Source organism: Phocoena phocoena, chromosome 10 (assembly GCF_963924675.1).
Source record: "Phocoena phocoena chromosome 10, mPhoPho1.1, whole genome shotgun sequence".
Taxonomy (NCBI): domain Eukaryota; kingdom Metazoa; phylum Chordata; class Mammalia; order Artiodactyla; family Phocoenidae; genus Phocoena; species Phocoena phocoena.
The window spans coordinates 80,034,353-80,055,130 of NC_089228.1; the positions used below are offsets into that span (position 1 = coordinate 80,034,353).

Sequence of the window (20,778 nt, forward strand, 5' to 3'; positions counted from 1 at the left end):
GGGTCCATAGCACAAAGGAGGTTAATAATTCTTGTTCCACGTGCTAAGATATTACAGGTCAAACAGAAGACTACAGCTCCAAAACACACATTTACAGAAATTTAGTAATGTAGACACAAACGGGCCTAAAAAAATATCCATTTATAAAACACAATATTAGGGGCTTCCCTGGTGGCGCAGTGGTTGGGGGTCCACCTGCCGATGCAGGGGACACGGGTTCGTGCCCCGGTCTGGGAGGATCCCACATGCCGCGGAGCGGCTGGGCCCGTGAGCCATGGCCGCTGAGCCTGTGCGTCCGGAACCTGTGCTCCGCAACAAGAGAGGCCACAGCAGTGAGAGGCCCACATGCCGCAGAAAAAAACAAAGACAAAAACAATATTAGAGGCAGTTATTCCCATTATTACAGGGCTGCTTTAGGTTTTGAAATGATTTGGTGAGGTTAAGCAGGTAGCTCCCTGAGTATATTTAAATGATTCTATCAAAATGTTTTGATCCACACTTACCTTCTCAGTGAGTTATACCAGCAAATAGTAAATAGTAGTCTTATTAGTTGGCCCCTGTCCTTTTTTTTTTTTTTTTTTAAGAATTTTATTTTATGTTTTGGCCACACGGCTTGTGGGATCTTAGTTCCCCGACCAGGGACTGAACCCAGGCCCTCAGCAGTGAAAGTGCTGAGTCCTAACCACTGGACCGCCAGGGAATTCTCGACCCCTGTCCTTCTAAATGTCATTTACAATTCATTTATTTGACAAGTTTTACAAATTATACCAGCATACTTATCCATGAAACCCCAGAAAGCTAATTTAGTTTAGTTTGGCAAATCCACACTCTGTGACTGGTTTTCAGTTTTCTCTCCATCCTTTTTCGGTGCAGAAGCAGATAAATTTTACTCTTTAGTTCAAGCAATGCTTTCAAATAGCTATAGTGTGAAACTATACCTCCCAAAATACTGTATCATCTGGGCAAAATCTTATGGAAGAAAGCCAGACATTGGATTCCCATTTCACCTAGAATAAAATCCAAATTCCTTGACAGGACTGAAGGAGCGTGTCATCTGCCGTCTGCTGCCCCTTCTCATGCCACATGGCACACCCGTTCTCCAGCAATGTCTCTTTTGGCTTGGTGCACCAAAGACACTGCTTTCCATGCTAAGGCTTTGAAAATTCTGGTTCCTCCGCCTGGACCCCTCTTTGCCCATCTTCTTGTATGTCTGGTTCTTTCTCACTTTTGTGTCTCACCCTATATATCACTTCCCCAGAGTGACCTTCCCGTGCCATCCATCTAAAGTAGAGCTCTCAGGGGATATATGTATATGTACAGCTGATTCACTTTGCTGTACAGCAGAAACTAACACAACATTGTAAAGCAACCACACTCCAATAAAAATTAAAAAAAAAAAAAGTACAGCTCTCATTGGGAAAAGGGTACAAACTTTCAATTATAGGATAAATAAGGTCTGAGGATCTAATGTATAACATGGTGACTCTAGTTGATAACACTATATTGTATTTTAAAAAAGTATGTAAGGCAATGATGGATGTGTTAATTAATTTGATGGGGGCAATCCTTTCACGGTGTATATCAAACAGCACATGATACACTTTAAATATTGTACAATTCTATTTGTCAGTTATACTGCATTAAAGCAGGAAAAAATAGAGCAGAGCTCTCCCCTCGCCTCCCCCCACAGTTAGTCTCTGTTACAGACCCTATTTAATTTTCTTCATATCCCTACCATGCCGCTCTTGGGACTCATCCAGGTTGCCCTGCCACACGCTGCATTTCTGCCCAACGTCAGACTCTGGAGCCTTTTCAGAGCCTTCTTCACAAGCCTGAGCTCCAGAGAGGGGAGGGCTGTCACTGATAATACATTATTTATTTCATGAAAATTCTGACCTTTTGAAATGAAGCAGGATTGGATGGGATTAGTGTGACAGCATGTTGGTAAGAAATGCGTGTGAATCACGAAACTAAGAAAAAGGGAGAGGGTTTCCCTGGTGGCGCAGTGGTTAAGAGTCTGCCTGCCAATGCAGGGGACATGGGTTCAAGCCCTGGTCTGGGAAGATCCCACATGCCGTGGAGCAACTAAGCCCGTGCGCCACAACTACTGGGCCTGTGCTCTGGAGCCCGCGAGCCACAACTACTGAGCCCGTGAGCCACAACTACTGAAGCCTGTGCGCCTAGAGCCCGAGCTCTGTAGCAGAAGCCACCGCAATGAGAGGCCTGTGGACCGCAACAAGGAGTGGCCCCCGCTCTCAGCAACTAGAGGAGGTCCACGTGCATCAGCAAAGACCCAGTGCAGCCAAAAATTAAATAAATAAATAAATTTTTAAAAAAAGAAGCTAGGAAGAGGCAAGGAAGGATCGTCTCTAAAGCCTGCGAAGAGAATACGACCCTGTCACACCTTGATTTCACACGAAGAGCCTACAGAACTGTGAGGGAATATATTTCCATTGTGTTAACCACTGTACTTGTTGTCATTTGTTACAGCATCTGTAGGAGCATGATACACAAGGCCAGCATGATTCTGGATTAAAATTACCCATTTTGTTGTTTTTCTCACTAGTGTAACCTCCTTGAGGACAGGGACTATATCTGGCTTGTTTATCCTTAGTTACTGAGCTCCTGGAACACAGAATGTTCCATATTAGATATAAAATAAATATTAGTTCCATAACTGAATAGGAAAAAAGTTTGATTACCTGAAGGAAAAAGGTCCTCTGAAAAAAAAAGAGAAGAAAAGTTTTTAGGTTGTGGGTCAGAAAGGCAGCAAAATTCAAAAAAGACTATCTTTGCGTCACCAAGAATATCAGATGACAACTTCTACTTAACTCTTTTTGACTATGATAGTTGGTGTATGACAATTTTTGGAACAGATCAGAGTCCATGACACTTTCTCTCCCTTTATTTATGTTTAAGTCCCAGGCACATTCTAGGAGGAGATCATGATTGCGTATGTGATCAAAACAAAATGGATTGCTCTGCATCTAAATCTGCATTCTAATGAAATTAGCCCTTATGCTTTGGAATATTTATTAGCTTCACAGTAGCCAGGATCTACATATAGGTAAAGCACTTCACTGTTGGAAAACTTCAATCTCCTGAAGTTTTCCCTGTGTTCTGGGCAGCCACGCCCACATTACTGCATCCTGAAAATCTTCTTTGCTTCTTCCAAATTTTTCTCATCCATGGGAGGCTTCCTCTGGCTGCCAGGCTGCAGAAACTTCTTCACGGCAGGGAGATTGCTGACTCTGGTTTTCAGGGCCTGCAACGCACAAGAGCACAGCTCAGAGTGCAGCCAAAGACCAGCCCCGTCGTGAGCACAAACCAGGGACTCTGAGACCCTCCCAGAAAAGGGCCAGCCGAGGCCCCTCCATCAGCACCAGGATGAGGCTGGACACAGACACCTAGTGAGGCAGGAAGATAAAAGCATTATAACGTTTTCCCCAGAGATGTCTTAGTTTAAGACTTCACTCAGCTCAAGTCTTCCTCATGTTCTTCCTACACGTAAATTCTACAGATTCACCCTGTCGTGCAATACGAGGAAGAGTAATGTGTCTCACACGGCAACACAGATAAAGGCTCCAAGATATCAAGACGGGAAGGTATAGGGGAATTGGGCTGGAGCTGAAGACAGAAAACATGAAAGGTAGACAATGAGACCAGTCAGAACCAATCTGCCCTCGGAGAGAGGGAGAGATGGGGAGAGAGAAATGAACTTGTAAGAGAAGGAACAGGAGCTGAGGGAAAGAAATGAGATGGTGGCAGACCTGCGCAGACAGACTCACGTATAGAAAGAGGAGGACACACCTGGGAGGGAGGGAAGCAAAGAGGAAATGAAGAAAGACACTGAAATGGAACAGGGGCAGAGAGAGGCACTAAGTCCTGGGTCTCTCTCCTGGGAAAAGGCAAATCATTCTCCTTGGGGCAGCGACCATCTCCAATGTCTTTGGCGTGACCAGATTCTTTCCATGCCCCAGACCAAGGCCTTGGAGTGAACTGTGGAGACCTGGGGGCAGTGAGGCCTGGACAGTGTCAGGGACCCTAGCATCACAGTCCCAGGGTCCAGAGAGCAGATGCCAAGGTGGGAGATGGGGGCTGCCCCCAAAGGCTGTGAGAGAGCTCACCTTCAGCAGAGGGAAGTTGGCCAAAAGGGTGGGGTCCAGCTCTTCCACATAGTAGAGAAGTTCAACCAGGTGGATGTCAGCCCTGCTCAGCTTGTTGCCCACAAGATAGTCTTGTCCATGACCCTTCAACACCTGGCAAATGGAGGGGTCAGATCAGGAACACAGGCCCGGGCAGGCTGGGCCCAATGCTCTTCCTCTGTCTCCCCTGCCCCACTTCCCCCTCTGTGCCTCACTGGGTGGGTGTGGACCTTCAGACCTTCTGCTGCCCCCGGATCAGTGAGACGGGCCATGTGGGTCCCTGCTGTTCCCTCCTCAACCTCAGTGGAAACCAGGCCACCATTTTCTTTTCCTGTTCCCACCTCGCTGTGGCTGCCTTACTTGCTTCCACTATATACACCGTGTTTCTGTTGACCTCACACCCTAAAGCGTGCAGCTCTGAACTTCATAATGCGGCCTTTCATCCATCTCTCTCTCTCGCCTCCCCCACCTTGGGCAGTGATTCCACCTTCATGACAGCCTTCTACCACCCTAAGCAAATTATTGCAGAGTCTGTATTTCTTCTCTCCTCTTGTCTGCTCTCCTCATTTCCTGGTCTCTCCCTCTGGAAGCTGAAATAAACCTGGGTCAACCTGAATTCCCATCTCCCTGACAACATTGACTCTGACTCCTATTCCACCTGTGTCTGTCAATAACACTGTGGAATATATTATAATTTGCATGCTGAACTGTCTAGGGGTGATTGCACTTAATGTTTGCAACTTACTTTGAAACACCCCCCAAAATAATATGTTTGATCAGAGGAGAAAAGGATAGGGACATACATGATGAAGCAAACATAATAACAAAATACTAATTTTTGATTCTAGGTGGCGGGTATGTATGAGTTGATTGTACATCTCTTTCAACTTTTCTATGTGTTGAATTTTTCATAATAAAATATTGGAAAAAATATATGATGCTTACTTAAAATATTGCAACAATATGAAAATCATAGAGGCAAAAACACACATATCACCACCAAGTAAAGATAATAACATTTTGGCAAATATCCTACCAGACTATGTATGAACATAGAGGTCTAGCTAAAAATTAAAGAACATAGTAAGACATCAAATGCTATTTTGTAATACACATTTTTCATTGATGTTATCATGGGGATCTTTGATTTCAAAATACAGATGTACTTAAACTGCAATGACTATAGAGGCTTCCACCATGTGAATGTACCTAAACTTTGAGCACCATAAAGCCAGAAGAATGTAGTTTCTGATTACTATTATTCACTCCTTGACGAGGACCTGACACATAAGCAACGAATTAATACTTGTGAAATGAAAGAATGATTTAAACTTTATAAAGATGAGGGTGTTGGTTAAGCTTTTTATTTTTATGTTAGCCTTCTGCATCTCTTACGATCATTTTTTTTTCAGTTCCTGATTCTTGTTTAGCATGATTTCAGGTAGTTTGGATCTTGAGGTGTTCTCCTCTTACCTTCAAAGAGAAACATTAACTAAGATATATACTACATATAATGATGGAACATTATTTTCTTGGTTTTGTATGATTTTCTTCAAAAGTCTGAGAGCCATGGCTCCAAAATTTGTAGATTAGTTTTTCCTGAACAACTTTTCTTCTGATGCTTCCTCTCCACCACTCCACCCCCATCTCTATTTAGATACATCTCATCCATCCCCAAAACAGTACCACATTTTCCTGATGGGTAGGGTCTCATATCTCCCTACACATGCTACCAGAATATTTTCTGATGCGTTGCTGTCATTGTGCTCCTCTTGGATCAAAGGCCCTGCACTGTGCTCTGCGGGATCCATGTACTCCAGGCTCCAGTGTGGCTCTCAGAGTTTCCATAGCCCAAGCTCTAAGTATAAGCATTCCAGACTGGGTCTGAGTAAATCAAAATTTTGCTGACAGGCTTCCCTGGTGGCACAGTGGTTGAGAGTCCGCCTGCCGATGCAGGGGACACGGGTTCGTGCCCCGGTGTGGGAAGATCCCACATGCCGCGGAGCGGGTGGGCCTGTGAGCCATGGCCACTGAGCCTGCGCGTCCGGAGCCTGTGCTCCGCAGTGGGAGAGGCCACAACAGCGAGAGGCCCGCGTACCGCCAAAAAAAAAAAAAAAAAATTGCTGAAAAAGTATAACTTGGGTAAAACTTGGGTACAATTCTTCCTCATAGTCAATTTTTATAAAATGCCCTAGAGTCAGGGTGCTACATTAGTATTCAGAAAGGCTCACAGAGGTGAAGTTCAATGCCCCTGCAATGCCAAGCACTATTTTTCTTTGTTCTTTGATCTCAGTGCCAAAAACGCTGAACAGTCCACTCACTTTTTCAAATGCAGGAAGATAACGGTTTGTTATACTCTCTTTGATCTGGGTCGTCTTGGCATCTTTTTGACTAGGTGGGCACAGTGGCAAATGCATGATCATTTCACCCAGATCTGCCACACCCTCTGCATACATATCAATCCTGAAAGACAAAATGACCGAATTGTCAAATGTCTCCTGCGTTAGATTTTACAGTTTAGAATGGGTAAGGATGGGGCATCAAGAGGTGGCAGAGTAAATCACCCCCATTGGGTGCATTTTTCTATGTCAGTCATTTAGTTAGGATTTTTCTTAAATTTAACATTTCATTCTAGAGCAAGCCATCGAGGAAGATATATGTCTAATATTTTTGTTATATACATGACCAAATGTAGGGACAGAGCGTATCAGTGACCTGTCCAGAGTCACAGGCATGAGAGAAACGGGTGGAATCACTGCAGGTAACCACTGAGACCACGCCTAGGGTTTTCCGTCTCTGCTGTGGTGTGTTCTGTGCACAGTTAGTGTGATGAATTAGTAACACCTCAGTCATGTCCAGAGAGAGTCCTGGCACCACGGACCTAGCCACGTCCCTCTTCCTGTCCCATCCTGTTATACTACCAGGACCCTTTAGATGCCCAACCAGCACTTCCTCCAGTTATTTCCCATAGAATATGGTTCCACAACCCTCTTCACATATTGTTGCCCAACTCTGGCCTTGTTTGTGTTTCTCAAGACTCCACCCAAAATATCCCCCAAAATAGTGCGTTTCTTCATTTTGTTCCTACAGTACATATTCCAGGTAACTTTGTTGTTTTTCTTCCAAACATGGTTTCCTACAATAGTCTTTTTAAATGAAAGCTTTATTGAAATATAATTCCCATACCAGAATGTCACCCTTTTCAAGTGTAAAATTGTGTGATATTCCTTTGTAAAGTCACAGCATCCTGTACCATCATCATACTCTAATTCCAAAATATTTTCATCACTTGCAAAAGAGGCGCTGAGTGTTTTTTCAGTCATTCAATGTTCTTCCCTCCCTCCAGCTTCTGGCAAACACTAAACTACTTCTGGTTTTACGGATAGCAATGTTCTGCACATGCCAAACAAATGGAATCATACAATATGCATCATTTGTGTCTGGTTTCTTTCTGTAAGAGAATGTTTTCAAGGTTCATCCATGTTGTAACACAGATCAGGACTTCATTCCTTTTCGTGGCCAAATAGCATTCCACTGTATGGATGTGCCTGCCTTTGTTCATCCATTCACGGACATTTTGTTGTTTCCACTTTTTGACTATTACGAACAATAGTGCTATGAACTTCTGTGTACAAGTTTTAGTGTGGTTGTATTTTTAATATTTTTAATTCTCTTGAGTATATTCCTAGTAGTGGATTGCTGAGTTGTATGGTAACTCTATGTTTAACTTTTTGAGTAACTGCCACATTCAATGATTCAATCGTGGGGTCCCATCACAACACAGAGGAGACCCCCCCAATATGGCTGTATTGAATAAATCTGCCTGCTACAAACTGATATTAAAATGTTCCAGATAACCCTGGCATCGTGGGCTCAGTCTCTGCAAACCCTTGTCAAGTGGCCAGTCCATATAAAGGGCTGATAAATTAGGTTCCTGGTTATCATTCTTATAATTTCTGAAACTGGAGAATCACCTTGTCTAGATACTTACCTTCTGAGGTTTTATCCTCTAGACACTTAGACAGTTTGTCCCTTGTCTCGATCCCTGTGAACACATCCTGCTCACTCAGGGAAGGACCTAGATTGTTCTTATTAATCATTAATGAAAGAACAGAAAAAATACCGTACAGGGCTCTCTCTTTCATGTCTTTCCCATAGAGGTTGTATTTGGTGGCAATGTAGTTGAGAATGGCTCTGGTCTGCACCAGCTTCATCCCATCAATTTCAACCATGGGCACTTGCTGGAACATCAAACTCCCTTCTTCTGAAAGAAGAAAAGAAATAGAGTGAAATATTGGATGAATCATACTGTTAAGGTAAACTGAAACATTTTATGTATCAAAATTTTTGTTGAAATGACTGAAGACATAAAAGGAAACAAATATTTTACCTAGTAAAATTTCAATGGAAATACCATTTTGCTTTTAGCTTCCTGTAATCCTTTCGCTTATCAATTTGCCTTTTTCTTTTCAATCTATTATTTCAGTTAACTTTTTATTTCCCATTCAGAGCATGGTATGTCCCTTTATTTTATGTGTTTGATTTGTCTTCATGGATTTTTAAGAAGAATGTAGGAGAAGTTCCACCGGCCAGTTGCCAAGTCAAAAGGGAAATTCTCAAAGTAAGTCTCATGGGGTTCATGGCATTAAGGCCAGTTCTAAGAGAGACTCCTACATAGAGTGTTTTGTATGCCCTTCAAATCCCACCACTGGATGGTGTGCAGGACAGGCCTGTTTTCCCAACTCCACTGATGCTGGCCCTTGCTCTTTATCTCCCTCCTCACACGTTCACCTGGACTTCGAACTAATTCAACACCACCTGGTTATTTGTGTCTGCAATATTGCTATGATATTACCATGTCAAACCTGTCAGAGAAAAGAATTCAAGGCAACTGCTGGGCCTGTTTCTCCCCTCTTCTTTCTAATGCATTTGTTTTCCTTGGGTGGGAGGGCTGTGTGGCATCCTGAACAGATACAGTCACTCACGGTGCAGAAAGGCAGGGAGTGCACAGAGAGGGCATTCACAGGGCACCAGGGCCGGCTCCTTTAGCAAATACTCAGAGTTCCAGCCCCTCCTAGTCCTGAGTGAGCTGCAAGACCTGCTCAAGGAGCCCCACCCCTTACCTTTAACCATGCTTCTCCCTCTCCACTGACCCCACTCCCACCATGCACACACATGGCATTGCTGGGGTTCAACCCTCAACTTATGACTTGTACTAGATCCTCCCATCAGAGGAATTTAGTTTCTTGGTCTTACCATTTCTTAACTTATCCAAGTCTCCTGGAGTTTTTATAAATATCTCTTCAAACTGGAAAGCAGAAACAGTCAATGAGTTTTTGATATTTCATTCCATAACATTATTGAACTTGAATGACCAATGTCTGGTGCATACTATGGAGAAGCTAAGATTTCCGAGTTTGGCAGGGTACACAGAGGACGATGATCATGGCCATTTGGAAATTTGGATTAGAGCCACCACGATAAAAGCATGGGTTGCAGCACGTAATTGCTTATTTTGCGAGTTCAATTCACCTCCACACCGTCTCCACCTCTGTCAATCATTAGGTTGTGATTTGGGAGGGGGAAATCACTGGAGGGAAGGGACTGGAAAGTTCCTCTAGTTATGGCGTTTTAATATCTCTGGAAAGCCCTTCTCTCCTTGTGAAATCAGGACAAGGTATTGAGTGTCCCCCAGCATGAGGTATCCATGGGGCCACTGATCCCCAAGATGCTGCCACCAGGGACCTCTGCTGTATATTACCTCCCTCCATTCAACTTTATATTTTAAAAAGGGGTCTTGATGGTGAAAAGTTTGGGAATTGGGAGTTTCTAACTTGCTAAACAGTTTATTGTGGCTCTACATGATCCCATAGGGTCAGACTATACAGACAGTGAGGTGTGTGGGCAACAATTTATAAAGCACCCAGTTCTAGACAACATAGGGGGTGGTGGGTGGTCAGTGTGGGAGGGTGGCCGAGGTAGGATGGGACTAGCTGGTGGGCTGTTGCTTGTGAGGCTGACAGAGATGGGGTTGTGAGGATCAGCCTTTGGACCCAGAGAACTCAGAAGTCCCGACCAAGAGCCTCTGGTAAGCCTTGTCCCACACCCTCCTCAGTCAGGCTGGGCTGGTCAAGAGGAGGCCTGGGATGCTCTCAGCATCTCCCCCTACTTCACCTTCTGGTGGTGAACTCATCCTGCCCAGGGGCTCTGAACACAGGGCCTTAGGTAAACATGCTGTTAGGAGGCTAAGAGAGCACACTAGAGGTTCCCTTTGCAGGATGCCACCTCACCTGAAACCCTCCTTTACTGCTTGCTCTCCCCTCATGGACCAAGTCTCCAGAGTCTGTCCATGACTCCCTACCCAGGAAACCCGCACAGAGTTGCTGTGTCCCTCTGACCTGGGCTGAGAAGTGCTTTTCTCAGAGACACCTCTAGAGGGAAGCACTCAACAGAGTCCCACACTTGCTCCTGAGAATATGTCATTTTAACACTTTAAAGTGCTTGGGTGTCCTCCTAGATGCTCCCACCCCTCTTTTAATCACATATTTACTTGTCTGCATCCTCACTAGAGTGTAAGCTGCCTGAGGGCAGGGACTGTGTCTGTCTAGTTCACCCCCGTATCTCCAGGACCTGGCAGGGAACCTAGCACTTCAAGGTGCCCAGCAATTCCTTGCTGAGTGAATGCATTAAATCTAACAGGCAGTTTGTTACAATCCGCCCCTCTCTGTATTTCTGGTTTATGTTTTAACTTTAATTACATTTATTTTCTAATATGTATATTTTTGTCTTTTTGTTATGGACATCTGTAGCATACCGAAAAATGAACAGCAAATTATCATAATCCTCCTTGTACCCATCAACCAGCTTCAATAATTATCAGCTCAACCCAGCTGTGAGTTATCTATATGCCTACCCCCTCTCCCCTTCGTAATAATTTGAAAGAGATCCCAGATATCTTATATTTCAACTTTAAATAGTTCAGTGTATATTTCTAAAGCATTAAAGCTATTAAAAATAACCACAATACATTATAGCACCTAACACATTAACGAAGTTTACTAAATATCAACTGATGTTTAATGTTTATATTTTTGACAGCCGTATAAATGTCATAAATAATATTTTATAATTTTAAAAATCAAAATCCAAATTAGGCCCACACGATGTGATTTGTTTCTTAAATTTACTCTGTTTATTCTCCCTAATAAGAAGACATTTTAATAACATATTAGGACAAATCTGTTTATCTCTTAAATAACTGACAAATTTGTTTTAATGCAGAACTCTTAACAGATCATTTAGTTAGAACAGTCCCCTAGCTTACGTGAGAAAAGTACTTTGATACAGTTAATTTAGATTCAACTTCAGATGAACAAACTCAGGACCTACCTCTACTCCAGCTGCAGCCAGGAGCCACCGGATGGCCTCCATTCTGCCCCGTCCATTGAAGTAGTGAAGCTTGGGTTTCCCTGCCATGATGGCAGTCTCCTGGTTTCTCTAAACTTTAATGGATGAATGAATGAATGAGTAAATGAATGAACAAAGAATAAAACCACAGAGGCAAGATGTACTTTATGATATATGACTGAACAGCACCAACAGTGCTGAAGAAGTATTGGCCTCCTTTGTCGCAGAGTCGGAAGAGTCCCTGGAATGTCTGCCTTGGCCCAAATTCCCACCCCCGATAGCCAACCGTGAGAAATTGCACCAAACCATTGTGCAGTCTCCATTGGGTAAAATCTGATTGTCTTGGCAGGCTAAGAGGTGAGTCTGTGGTGAGGATGCATGGCTGGGGGTTAGGGAGCAGAATGACTAAAGAACTAGTATTTATTAAAAACCTCCTAATGGTCCTGACCCAACACTAACCCCTTTGGATGCATTATATCTTTAATCCTCACAACAGTCTCATGAAATAGTAATTATCTCCATTTTTCCGTTAATGAAACAGACACTCAGAGCTTAAATGACATTCATGGAAATCCACGCCCAGGATTAAAAAGAGGGCAGGTCTGGAACGCACACAGATGCAGGCCCTGGGAGCCTGGGAGGGAGGGGCCTTGGAGCCAGAGGACTTCGCTGACAGTGAAAAGGAGGCTGCAGAGTCTGTCTTCAGCTCCTTGGCTGTTATGCTGCATTTGTTCAGAAGCTGAGACGGGGCTCAGATTTGCTTAACGGTCGCTCAAAAGTTCCTAGTTCTTTCTACAAACACAGGATGCTAATTCCTTCCCTTTTTTTGGAATTCTACATTACCTCTCTTGGTACATCTTATACCTACAACAAGGGATGTTGCTGCATTAATTTTACAGCATGGGATGGAACTAAGATTTGTTCAATGTCTGTCATACATTGGGCTCTCACAAATTTATTTTCATTTACCCCTACAAAAATCAACCGCAGTGAAGTTTGTCACTGCTCTCATTTTACAGTTGGGGTTACTGAGGTTTCTAGGGTAACTTGCTCAAAGTAGGTGGCGGACCTGGGATTCAAATCCACTTCTATATGAACCCAAGTCTAGGCTTCATTTTTCCATATTCATGTTTTTCAAAATATACGTGACAATCCTTCAGTGGATTGTGAAATCCACCAATTTTTAAAATAAAGTAGAAGAAAATAGAAAATACCAGAGTGCCTTACACGTCGAAGAGGTAAGCATTGTTCTATGAGTTTTTAGTTTTGTTGCATGTATGGGTGAAAGAAAGCACGTGTGCACTCTCATTTGTTCACTGTAATGGTAAGAGATACTTGGGTCTTGTCGGGTGCGTGCAGTTTGAAAGCCCTTGGTCTACAGCAGCCTGCATGAGGAGTGGACATAGCAGGGAACCAGAGAATGAAACTCAAACGCTTCGACAATGGACAGAACTAGTTCCATCATGGGTGTGAATGGGAAACACACAGGACTCATTAAAAGCAGGAGTCCCAAAGCCAGGACTTAGGGAGAAACAGTTGCATTTTCTATCCAAATCCCAAGCTCTGTTTTTTCTTTCAAATAATTACTATTTAATATTGGGACAGTACATTTCATATTTCAACCAAAAGACAAAAACGCAGTTTAACTCAAAGGCACAACAATTAAAACACAGAAAATAATGGCATCTCGCAGATGGTTTATTTCTAAATTAAACAAACAAATACACAAGTTTTGTTCCCTTCACTCCCCCAGCGCAAGCCCACAAGCTTTTCCCAAAGTCTTGAGTTTTCGATGCCGTACAGCACCCAGCACCGTGGACTCGTGAGGCGCTTGAATGTAGCAATTAAAATGCTTGCGAGGTCTAGCGAATGGCATTTGAAAGGGACCTAAAAGTGCAGATGTATCTTTTTCAAACATGTTACAGGCTGAACTGGCTCTTTGAACACTATCACTGTGCTTAAATTCAGGAAGCGGGCTTTAAAAATGCAAAAGGCATATAAGTTGTATCTCAGTGCAAATCTTCAGCTGGTAACTGGAAAAGATTCCAGCAATAAAAAAGAAAAAGTCCTTTGTGTCACCTGCCTCTCCCCACACCCAGAGCTGAAAGGAAGAGAAAAAGAGAACAAAACAAAAATAGAAGAATTACAGATGACTTTGGAATCATTTAGGAATCACTACTTCCAATTTAAAAAAATTAATACATTAAGAAATCAATAAAAAGAAAAAATAAACACAAAAGTAATCTTTGTTTCAACTGCTCTTCACGTCTAGAATGAGATTCCATGAGGAGTGTGCTTGAACTTTTAGTCGTGAGCAAGGAAGAGGCACTGAGGACGTGAGGCTGGGGCCGGGGAGACCACAGGCCAGCCGGGGGCACAGGCGCCGCCACTACTGGTTCAGCCAGGGAGCCCTGAAGTTGCGGTGCGGCTGTGGATTTAGGAATGTTCTCATCACTTTGTGACACATGCTCTGTTTCAGCGCCACAGGTTTTACAAATGGTTCAAATTCAACGAAAAAGATTCACCAGAGGCTGAAAATATCGAGACCTCAAAAATATGAATGCAAAAATAGTAAGGGGAAATGAACCAAGTCTGTAGATACCTACATACAAAGTTTCTAGAACATCTATAAAAGCACAGTCATAAGAATTTATTTTCCATTACATTAGTTTATATCAAATGAATAAATAGTATTTATAGATTTAATGTGTCATGTACATATACATGTGCTCTGTTTTAGCTTAAACAAAAATGCTACAAAGTGGGAGACGACTTAAGGGAGAAATCATAAACAAAAAGAAAAATCAGCCTTTTAAACTATTAACCCAAAAGCCTCCTTAAAGAAGTTTCTGGGTGTGTCCAAAAATAATCATAAGGAGAGGAATTCTAGTAACGCTGTACCATCCCCTCCTGTTCACCTGCAACAGAGAGGAGAAATGTGGACTTTTCCTTTCACTGATGTTGCCCACTAGCTCAGCTAGCACCAAAGCTCAGTTATTGCTGAAAGTTAAACAGGAAAATAGGTTAGAATTGGACCAAATGTCACTTATTCAGAAAAAAACAAACAAAAAAAGAGGCATAATCAGTTTGTGTTAAGTGGGAAATGGAGATCTCATTTATCTCTGAGGTAGGGGAAAAAAAATGTTCCAGAGACCAGGAGCATAACCGACTTGGAGGGGAAATGTGTCTTGGGAGAGCGGGACACAGCACGATCCCAAGAACGGCGCACAAAAATAGATGGTACCGTTCTGTTCGTGAGAACAAACGATGTTGGAACTTTTATTAGCTGTGCTACCCCAAAGACGTGCTCGCAAGGGGTCCATTTGAGAGTGAGAAATACTGCTCCCTTCCACACCCGGGTCGGGGGCATTGGCGCGGGGGGTGTGTGTGAAGGGTGTGTTTTCTGGAGGTATTCCTGCCTGCTCACGGGCGGTGAGGGCCATGGTTAAGCGCTCTTAAATCCCACTTTCAAAGCTTACTTTGAAGTTCTGAGATCAGGATCTCAACTTTAAAAGTTTGTTTCCTTCAGTTTCCTAAGCGCAAGACACATTCGGACATTTCTGCTAGGCAAGTCACATGGGAAGTCAGAGAACTTTAAGGAAGGTCTGGTAGACTACACGGGGACAGTAAATAAAAGGGGGGAAATGGCCGAGACGTGAGAAGTGCTTATTCGGTCTAAGAATTCTTGGGTGGTTCAAATTGATTGGAATGTACAGTCTCTCAGAGACTAATTTTTACGGAGAGAAAGAGAGAAGCTAGAGGATGCAATCAGAAACCCACAATCCTGGTCTGCGTCCTCCAACTTCTTAGAGGGACGAGTGGCATTCAGCCACCCGAGACGGAGCAATAACGGGTCTGTGATGCCCTTAGGTGTCCAAGCTGCACTGGCTGGCTCAGCTGTGCCTACCCTACGCCAGCAGGTGCGGGGGCCCGCTCAACCCCATTCAAGATGGGGATGGGACTTAAATTAAAAAAAGAGAAAAGAAAAGAAACCCACAATCCTAAGCACTTCCTTGACAACTTTCACTCAGCTGCTTTTGGTGACGGTGGTACACGGAAGCCGACGTGTGAGGGAATTGTGAGCAGGTCCGATAAGCTACCTAATCAGAACCGACGGGGAGGACCACCCGGGCGGCAGCCGAAGCGACCATGCTCTCCTAGAGACCAAGACGCGTCTTGTGGCCGTCCTGAAGCTTTCTTCTCTTGATGCTGGAGCTGGAGTAGCCCTCCTCGCTGGCCAGGCGCTGCATGCTTCCCCGCTCGTCCGAGTCGCTCGCGCTGCTGCGGCTCCAGGCCAGGTCGCCCGTGAGGCAGCCTGTGCTTTCGGCGTCCACATTCCTCTCTTCCCCGTCGGAGTCGGAGGCTCCGAGGAGACGGTGGAGCCTGTGCTGTCCATCTGTACCCTCTCGATGCCCAGCTTCTCCAGCTGCCTCTTCAGGTGTCACTGCTCTCGCTGAAGCTGGTCTATTTGGTGAATGGCTTTTCTGTCACAACCTTCAAGTGTCTTTATGTGCAATTTTGCTTTTGTTAATAAACTCAACGTAGGGTGTCCATTTGATTCCGGACCAAGTGGCATCAGCCCCTTCAACTTTTCCAGGCACAAGCCAGGGTGGGCCCGTCTATTCTTCTCCATTTCACTGTGAACAGATCTGCTACTGCTATTATTCTTGTGGGATTTTTTTTTTTTACATCTTTATTGGAGTATAATTGCTTTACAATGGTGTGTTAGTTTCTGCTTTATAACAAAGTGAATCAGTTATACATATACATATGTCCCCATATCTCTTCCCTCTTGCGTCTCCCTCCCTCCCACCCTTCCTATCCCACCCCTCTAGGTGGTCACAAAGCACATGGAACAGGGAGAGCAGCTCAGTCTTGTGGGATTTGCTCCTCCGTTTTAAGGCATCTCTGTCCTTGTTATTGCACGGTAACATGGAGGCATACCGTGTTCAGCTTCTCTCTCCCGCCGCTCCAGGCGGTCGGCCGCCTCCAGCAGCACCTGGATGTTCACGCGAACCGCCGCCGCCGTTCTGCACCGGGCGTCGGGGACCCCGGGAACAAGCCCCACTGCCCACCGGCTCGCCGCCGCCCAGCACCCACGCCCCCCTGTGGACCCCGCAGAGCAGGGCTGAGAGGGCCTCCCTGGCGACCACTCTCGCCGGAAGGGGGAGGGGACCGGAGAGCTGGGCACCACAGGCCACCGTGACAGAACCCGGAGAAGAGCAGCCGCTGCCACGGCCGCGGAGAGTTTCTCAAGCTCCGTTTGAAAAACATTAAGATTCTCTTGCAAATTTTCGTGGTTGTGGCGTTTGGGACAAAAATAGACTTCTCTTTACCCAATAAAGATCTCCCTGAAAAGTACGTTATGACTTGATTTTAGATATCAAAATGTTTTCAATATCCACATTTTTAAAAATAAATTTATTTTTGGCTGCGTTGGGTCTTTGTTGTTGCACCCGGGCTTTCTCTAGTTGTGGCGAGCAGGAGCTGCTCTTCGTTGCGGTGCGCCGCCTTCTTATTGCTTTTCTTGTTGCGGAGCACAGGCTCTAGTCACCCGGGCTCAGCAGTTGTGGCTCGCAGGCTGTAGAGCGCAGGCTCAGCAGTTGTGGCGCACAGGCTTAGTTTGCTCCACGGCATGTGGGATCTTCCCGGACCAGGGCTTGAACCTGTGTCCTCTGCGTTGCCAGGCAGATTCTTAACCACTGCACCACCAGGGAAGTCCCAACACCCACATTGTTAAAGTAAGGACTCAATGGTCTAACCTTTACAAAGTAAAGAATCCTTTGGAAACATACTTAACTCATCTGTCTTGTAATTGGAGATTGTGTACGTTCTTGTCACGGGAAATGGAGGTGCTGTGATTCAGCAGAACTCTGCGAAGGGTGCTGCTGTGAACCAGAGGTCACAGGTCCCCCTCACACTAAGCTCCCTTATCCAGGGACTGAGGACCACCTTACAAAAGGAAATGAATTTTTCACTTATGTAATATTTTATCGTATGTTCCTTGTAAGCAACTTTCTTCACCTTTCAAATAAGAGGTTTCCAAAGGCTGTTCAAGGCTGGGGCAAAGGTGACGTAAACTTCCCGGTCCCCAGAAAATGAGGAACTAGAGAGATTCGATGATTTGCCATCAGTCACACACGTGTGTTCCTGATTCACACTCAATATCTGGCAACTGTGTTCACCCTCAGGACAACCCCGGGAAACAGCTTCTAATATCCTATTGTCAAGAGAAGGAAACTGAGATTCAAAGAGGTAAAGCTACTTTCCTAGCTCACATGTTTTGTGAGCATTAGGGTCGATTGAAGGCATCTTCTGACTTCCGGTCCCGGCTGCCACCGCCCAACCAAGTAATGCTTATGCAGTCTCTCTGCTGCTCTCTGAGACCCTCGTTTATTAATTTTTTCCCCATTCGGAATCCATTAGCCAACTAACAGTTAAATGGGAAGAAGAGAAGGAAACATCAAATTCACGAGTTCCTTTTTGTAGGCTGATTCTTAAGGGCTCGATATGAGGAAAAATGGACAAAAGTGTGCCTTGTTTTACTCTGACATCCTGAAAATTTACTGTGAGTAAATTGAGCCCTAGTATAACTATATTTGACCTTCATAAGGAAGTAGGCTTATATACCCTAAAAGGAATGTATCCCGGGATAATTCCAGTGTGAAACAAAGGATCTGTGTCTCTGGGGGTGCTCCTAAGGACAGCGTTTCTTAGCAGAGAGAAGGGAGGCTTAGAGACAAAGCCCAACTCCTTTCCTTTATAAGGTATGTAAACCCAGGGGGGGTTGTCTTATCTCTGTACCTCAATGTTCTCTTTTAAAATATAGTTATATCGGGCTTCCCTGGTGGCGCAGTGGTTGAGAGTCCGCCTGCCGATGCAGGGGACACGGGTTCGTGCCCCGGTCCGGGAGGGTCCCACATGCCACGGAGCGGCTGGGCCCGTGAGCCATGGCCGCTGGGCCTGTGCGTCCGGAGCCTGTGCTCCGCAACGAGAGAGGCCACAACAGTGAGAGGCCCACGTACCGCAAAAAAAAAAAAATATATATATATAGTTATATATATATAGTTATATCTATTAGTGAGGATGGTTGAGAAAACTAGATAAGGTATAAAAAATTCATAATAGGGACCAGGAAATCCAATTTCCCTCCTGCTCTCATTTCCTGAGAGACAGGCGAGTCTCTGAGCACACCGGATAGCCCACGCGTCTTCTTTCTTCTGTCTGTAACTATCTGTCTATCTACATCTATCTATCTATCTACCTACCTACCTCTTGACCCATAGCTCCAGTAGGAATGAGATCTTATACATATCCAGACTTTTTTCAGCCAAGTTATGCAATGGCTCCCTTTTTATTTGGCTTGTGTGAAAGATGAGTGATGTTCACTGATTAGTTAACCTGGAATGCAGAAAGTTTCTGGCGACGATTCAATGCAGTCTGGCACAGCACTGAACACAGCCTTTCGAAACCCCAGGACTGCGGCTAACCCCTGGTTCTGCCCCTGAACCATGCACCCTACCTGCCTTTCCCCTCAGGCCTGGCCCCAGCCCCACTCACTCCCTGATCTGGACAACTCCGGAATCTGCTGGTCCCCCAGCCCCTTTGCATGGGTTCCAGCCATGGCAGTGGGTTCCACCCACTGCTTTTTAGAGCAGGAGCTCAGGGTCTCACTGTCAACACTTGATGGAAAAGATCCCTTGTCTCCTACCTCCTGTTTCTTCCCTGGAAATGCAGACGTTTCACTGATCCTTCTTGAACACCTTGTTTCTGGTTGACGTGTAAACATATTTCCTTCTCTTAACAAGTTTCCTTCAAACTTCCTCAACTAAGACTCATTGGTCAGTTTCCTGTGCTAAGAAATGATGGCTGCTGGGGAACACGATAGGAGCCTGATGTGGTGGCTGCCCTAAAGGGGTTTAAATCTAGTCAGAAAAACAGGTTTGTAGACAACTGACAGCGCATAAAGGGCCCATCAGTGACTTCACTTTATTGGTTCTACCCAAGAACCATGATTCTCTTAGCCAAGCAGGGCAGAGCAAGGGGAACGGCTGCAGGCTGAGAAAGCAGAGGTTGCTGCCCACCTGCCCAGGTGGCCCCAGTTCCACTGCATCTCAGGCTCCAAGTTAATGACTCTACCCCACATGTCATGGGATCCAAATGCTGCTGTCTGTAGCATCTTGCAACGTGCTTCTCGTCATTGCTGTATCCATATCTTCTCTTTTCAGTCTCAGATACTATAATTCTCCCGTGAATTCATCCTGCCCTGGACAGCTCTAGGACTTTCACGGGATCTCACTGAACCTCTCCTGTCTAAGGCCTTTGTTTTTTCCCCCCAACATTAATACTTATAACAGTGCATTGTTCACGCCTACATTCCAATTTGAATGACTTGTACCTTCTAGCCAGGTGGATTTCTATACTTTTTAAAAGCTAATTCTCTGCTCCCGTATTATCTAGTTTTCCCATCAAGACTTCCTTTGGAGGTTTGCCATGAGTTGCTTAAATCCCAGAGAGAGAAGTGGAATTGCCACAGCCCACTCTAATTTTCTGTTGACATTCAGACTTATTCCCATTTTAATGAATCTTAATTTTGATTTTTCACAGCCTACACAGTATCACAGCATCACAATTTGCACTTGTTGTGAACTGACTACTTCTACAGAGAAAGTTACCCCAGCATAAACACCTACACTCTCTCACACACTGGTCATATTCTCCGATTGTCTAAAATGCTATCATTCTTTTTTCTCCTCATATCATTAATTTTTCTCAGATCTAAATTCTCATGCCTAGGTTTCTAAATTCTTCATTTTTACATTTATGTAACGATGTATCCAACAGCAATGGACTAAAATTGTCCCCTAAGCACAGCAAGAAGGCACAATGTGAGTATAAAACAGTTTTTCTTGTGCTATGAGCACACTATACAGATGTATAAAATCAGTACGTACCTTACGAAAGTCTGTCTCCCACTTGCCTCAGCACCTCAAAGCCAAGTCCACATGTGTTTATAAGCTGTTGTTACAGTTGACTGAACTCCTCTCTGAAGCAGGGAGAGTCGGGTTAGGGAAAAGCGCCTCCCACAGCATTCAGGGCCACTGGTTCCATGCTAGATTTAAAAAAAGAAAAATGATGAGTCATTCCCTTATCGTGCTACAACTGGTTAATATCTTTTCAAGGTCGGCAATTAAAAATTAAATACAAAATTTCAGATTGATTGGAC

The 20,778-nt window shown here is 44.5% G+C and overlaps 1 protein-coding gene and 1 pseudogene across 1 annotated transcript; both read right to left on the bottom strand.

Annotated features, from left to right (window-relative positions):
- Positions 1–2,897: 2,897 nt before the first annotated feature.
- LOC136129775 (glutathione S-transferase A2) lies at positions 2,898–20,588 on the bottom strand. Its single transcript, XM_065886102.1, has 7 exons — positions 20,507–20,588; positions 11,535–11,642; positions 9,402–9,453; positions 8,274–8,406; positions 6,467–6,608; positions 4,128–4,259; positions 2,898–3,265 (listed from the first exon to the last, which is right to left on the bottom strand). The coding sequence occupies exons 2-7, from the start codon at positions 11,619–11,621 to the stop codon at positions 3,140–3,142; spliced, it is 672 nt and encodes a 223-aa protein (XP_065742174.1). The 5' UTR covers positions 11,622–11,642; positions 20,507–20,588; the 3' UTR covers positions 2,898–3,139.
- Positions 15,710–19,731, bottom strand: LOC136129643 (max dimerization protein 1 pseudogene; annotated as a pseudogene).
- Positions 20,589–20,778: the final 190 nt, after the last annotated feature.